Raw genomic sequence first — 4,906 nt, 5'->3', positions numbered from 1 at the left:
ATAATGCCCGCTCTCTGTAGCCAAACTGAGGTTACTGTCCGCTGTCTTTAGGTATTGGTTGTGATTTATTAGGTGTTGTTTTTTTGACTTGTGTCACTGTCGCTGTCCAAATAGTCGTTATCGGAGTGGTTGTCATAACATATCTCAGCTAATTAATATCAAGGTATTCCCCATATTCCACAGACACTCTCATCTGTCTGTTAATCACTTGGGAAGATCCTTTGCCCAATAAAAACTAAGAAGAATGTTTGGTTGTTTTACGTTGTGTTGTGGAACATTTTCTTAAATATTGGGTAAAAAGTGCGTCATCACATGACCCCTATGCTCAAGTAAAAACCTGCTCATCAGCAGATCATTTTTCACGAGGGCTCCTTTGCCAAATGCAACAGAATGAGACTCGGTGAAACGCTAAAAAAAGGGGGTTGTGTTTTTCTTATACCTTCAATATCTGGCAGCGTTTCTATCCATCCTGCTGCGCGCGCGTGCGTTTGCGCGCGCCAGATCCCCCTTCGGCAACAGACTGGCTTCACCCCCGCACTCCCCTCCCTGTGTGTGTGTGTGTGTGTGTGTGTGTGTGTGTGTGTGTGTGTGTGTAACATACCGAATTCTCTCTTGTTATCTGGCAGCAGAATAGTAATAAAACCGAGTGACTCCAACATGTCTGCGTGTGCGTCGCCTCCTACTGCAGCGCTTTGCACGCAGCTCAGCTCACTCTGACCAAAATAGTCTATGCTATACATTCTTCTTTTTGTTGGGATAAATTACATTTTTGATCGTTAGATAATGATGTCAACTAGAACATTTTAGATTAGGATGCAGTACTTTTGTTTTCCGGTAGATTTCTGGAGATATATTTAGAAAAAAAATGGAATTACCAGTTTATTATTCTTATTATTATTATTATTATTATTACAGGCAATTAAACAATTTATTTAAACACTGCTCCTGCAATTCTCTGCCCACTTTAACAAGGCACAAGGCTGTTTTTTTTCTATTTTACACCTAAAGATGCCTAGATTATATTTATATTTTCATTATAAATGTTTACCAATCGTGGATACACTGTAAAATCTGACAAGTTGATTTTAATTGAAAAAGGGAAACTGACTGCCTTGGAAATTGTAAGTAAATAAAACCATTAGTCTTACTTTCTGTTTACTTAATTGTGACGTTTACTTAAAATCTAGTTGTTTACTTAATTGTGTGAAGTTGTTGCAACTTAAAAATGACAAATTTACTATAGCCAGTCTTTCTAAGTTTTAACATCTTCAGTAAATCAACTTCACTGTGCTATATACGTATATCTATGTTCTGCTGGTTGCAAGTCAATTAGATTTGAATTTTCGCCAACATGTTAGCAAAACAGAACTCACAGATCTCCTAACTTCATCATCGGCCAAATCCTTTGTCATGATCACGTTAAGTCAGACTAACTTGGTTTACTGAAGTTGCTAACACTTAGAAAGAACAAGGTGATTCCACTTGTCATTTTTCAGTTGAAACCACTTTACAAAATTAAGTTATTACGTATTTTAAGTAAACTAAACACATATAATGTAAACATACATTAAAATTAATGGTTATATTTACTTTTATTTTTCAAGGTAATCGGTTTCCAAAATTATTTTAAGTAGCCTACGATCAACTTGTCAGATTTTAGAGTGCAAAATTGTGAGTAAACCTAATTCCAGTGCAAGTACATTTTAACAAGTAACGTGATTCAAAGAGAGTGATCTAGTTTATATAATACAAAAAAATGGTCTGGTGGATTTTATCCCTAAGGCAAAATTACTCCAGCACATTCAATATAATTTCTCCGTGCTTTACAAAGCTTAGGAAGTAATTTCTGTGCTGTTTATGTTATTATCTGTCCAGCATCTCCGAAAAAAAGGCGGCTTGCCTGTTCATAAAGGGGCTTGACACACAACATGCAATTAACACCTTTATTCAATTGACAAGAAGGCAACAAGTGGACTAATTACATGAATATGAGAATGGGTTTTTTGGAAGCACCACAGTGCAGTCGTTCAAACAAATATCATAGTGGTTCTGCATATAAACACATATTTACAGCCTTCGACGTTTTGTACAAATCCATATAAATATGACCTGAGTTCTTTATCTGACGCACTCTCTACAAACCCACATGCATGATTGGAATGCAGCATGGATCAGCTGCACAGTTTTGTCAATATTCGGTTTGTGGTTAGAATAGTTGTTTAAAAAAAGACTTTGCATATTCATTTACAACATGTGTGACAGAAATATAACAGAAGCGATAAATAATTTAAAAAACCACGCCAGATGTCCGTTAAATATGCTGCCACAAGTGATCAGAAATCCCTTATGTGCTGTATGGAAACCCCAGTTCTGAAACATTTCTTGATCATCCAAAAAAAAAAAAAAAAAAAAAGTTTCACTTGAGGCCTGTTCCCGGTCCAGTCAACCTTTGCTCTGCAGAGTCATTGTGGACAGACCTCGTTTGAGGAGAGAAATCTGCTCTTGAGTCATTGTTAATAAACAGCTCCCACGCTTTGCTGCGGGACTGGGTGGTGCACGGTGCCCGGGTGCTGTAGGTGTGATCCCTGCTGGTACCAGTGGTTGTTATAATCCTCCAGGTAGGGCGGCGACGAGCTGTGCGTCTGCTGCGGGACCTGAGGTCTGCTGATCGGGGTGTTCTGAGGGGTGCTGTTCTCCCACACTGCGGGGGAGGGCGGGGAGTTGCAGGCCATTGAGTCGCTGGCGTTGGGACTGTGCTCCAGGGGAACCTCGCCGTTTTTGTACAGTTTCTTGAACTTGGATCTCCGGTTCTGGAACCAGATCTTGACCTGGAAAAAAAGAGGGTGAACATTAATTGTAATGTAGCAGAATTTTTTTAAAGATAAGTGCCTGAAAGCAATACTTGCATTTAAACAACTTTTTACAGAATTTTACTGAGAGCATATAGAGCATTTAATATCAAACTGGGAGATACAGAAATCCAGGGTCTGCTGTGCGTAATTACGCATGGGTGGATATTGCAGAGCACACTTTTTGGCATATTTGGGAAGCCCTGATTCACAATACTTTGCAAGTAATGATCAACCTGATATTAAAGTATTAAACTGGGTCTGGCTGCTTACCTGTGTCTGAGTGAGGCCAAGCTGAGCAGCAAGCTCCGCTCTCTCGGGCAGAGCGAGGTATTGCGCTTTCTGGAAGCGTCTCTGCAGAGCAGCGAGCTGGTAGCTGGAGTAGATCGTCCTCGGCTTGCGGATCTTTTTCGGTTTCCCATTCACCATGCGGACTTCGGGCTCTGGCTCTTCTTTCACTAAAAAAAATCAACAAAAATATTTGCATTAAAAAGACTGTCAAGGAAAATATTTTACAGCCATTACGCGTCAAAAAGAAAGAAAGAAAGAAAGAAAGAAAGAAAAGGATAAAATAAAAATGTAGGCGAGGTTTTAATTCTGTGTGCGTAAAAACAAATCTGAACGTAAATACTTTGTCATTTAAATGTGGCAAACTTGCCTCAAAGTGCAACATGCCACTTAAAAGAGTCACAAAAAAATCTAAACCAAATAATTTAAACAGGATAACTTTATCTTGTCAACTCTCCAATTTGGCAAGCCAGTTAAACTAACATGTTAAAATTGATGGAGTGAATATTATTAGCTTTAATCCAACCATCATTGTTTTACGGCCAGCTGTTAATGGCTGGCTCAGTCCCAGGCGGGCTGTTAAAACACGACATTAACACCAGTCTACCATTGAGCAAATGTTAGTTTTTTTTTAAGTGCAAATAATAAATCAAAAGTTCTGCCGAGTTAATATTCCACAGGCCTTGTGAAGTCAAATTTATGGTGACATGAGACGTAAAGAAAGCATATAATTTGACTTAAGTCAGCACTGCATATTTATTAGCTCTCTATTCAAGCAGAATTATTTTTTAAAAACTAAATTCATATTTAAAAAACGCAAAATAAAGATAGTAAATCAAATGTAAAAACAAACAAACAAACAAACAAAAAACAGTTGGTTTACAGTGTAATTTTATGCAGTTGGGGCTGTTTTGCGCGCCCGAACAAATAACTTAACGCGCAGGAGACATTTTTACGCACGCTAGAGGTAAAAACAATCGCATTAAAACAACCGATAATTATGTCAACATTTACCTGAGCTCGGAGGCGAGGCCTGCAGGTGATCTCTGTTGTAATGTCCAAACTGTCTGTAGCTATTCGTGTAGGGGTATTCAGATTTGGTCGCGTACGCTCCAGTCGCTCCCATTCCGTTCAGATTAAACTGATGGTGGTAAGAGTTCATGGGCTGTCCGTACGCTTGACTCTGATAATATTCGTGATGGCTCGGGCCCGTCTGTCCGCTGTAGTAGCCCATGTCCGTCACGGATGACTCAGGGAGAGTAGGAGAGTCCTTGGAGGTTGGGTGGCAACTCATAGATCCTGGCAGATCGGTCAAAATACTCGCAATCTTCTTTTCATACGTCTGTCCGGCGCTCATGGTGAAAGCAGCCCTCCAGAGTAAAACAAAAAAAGAAGTCCACAGGTGGATTCTTTTTGTTTTGGAGTGCGTAAAGTAAAAAAAAAAATCGCAATAAAGAATTCACTTTTTGAAAGGCTGTGGGGAGCTTATAGTCCACTGAAACTCTCCCAGCTGCAGTTAACTTGGTTGTGGCATCGCTCGGCTCCTGTGACACAGTTATAGAGAAATGGGCAGGGCTTCCCATTGGCTCCAATGTCCCACTCCCCCCCCCCTCTCTTGCGCTTCAGGCGAAGTCGTGGTGAAACCCAGCCTTCAAGCCAAGAGCGCCTATGCACGCATACCTCAATTGCCCTGAGTTTTTTCCCTTTCGATTTGCATTTACCTGTTCTCTGGGTGAACATGCAGCTCTGCAGGCCTCCAGGGACCTGTT

General features: G+C 40.1%; 1 protein-coding gene across 1 annotated transcript; it reads right to left on the bottom strand.

Moving 5' to 3' along the window:
• Window positions 1–1,929: 1,929 nt before the first annotated feature.
• dlx3b (distal-less homeobox 3b) lies at window positions 1,930–4,652 on the bottom strand. The gene is made up of 3 exons (XM_042508086.1): window positions 4,152–4,652; window positions 3,123–3,307; window positions 1,930–2,828 (listed from the first exon to the last, which is right to left on the bottom strand). Exons 1-3 carry the CDS (start codon window positions 4,492–4,494, stop codon window positions 2,514–2,516), a joined length of 843 nt encoding a protein of 280 aa, XP_042364020.1. The 5' UTR covers window positions 4,495–4,652; the 3' UTR covers window positions 1,930–2,513.
• Between the last annotated feature and the right edge of the window lie 254 nt (window positions 4,653–4,906).

The sequence above is a fragment of the Plectropomus leopardus genome, chromosome 19 (assembly GCF_008729295.1).
Source record: "Plectropomus leopardus isolate mb chromosome 19, YSFRI_Pleo_2.0, whole genome shotgun sequence".
Lineage (NCBI taxonomy): Eukaryota > Metazoa > Chordata > Actinopteri > Perciformes > Serranidae > Plectropomus > Plectropomus leopardus.
Note: the sequence above shows the minus strand (reverse complement) of the source record. Positions and strands in the feature narration are given on the sequence as shown.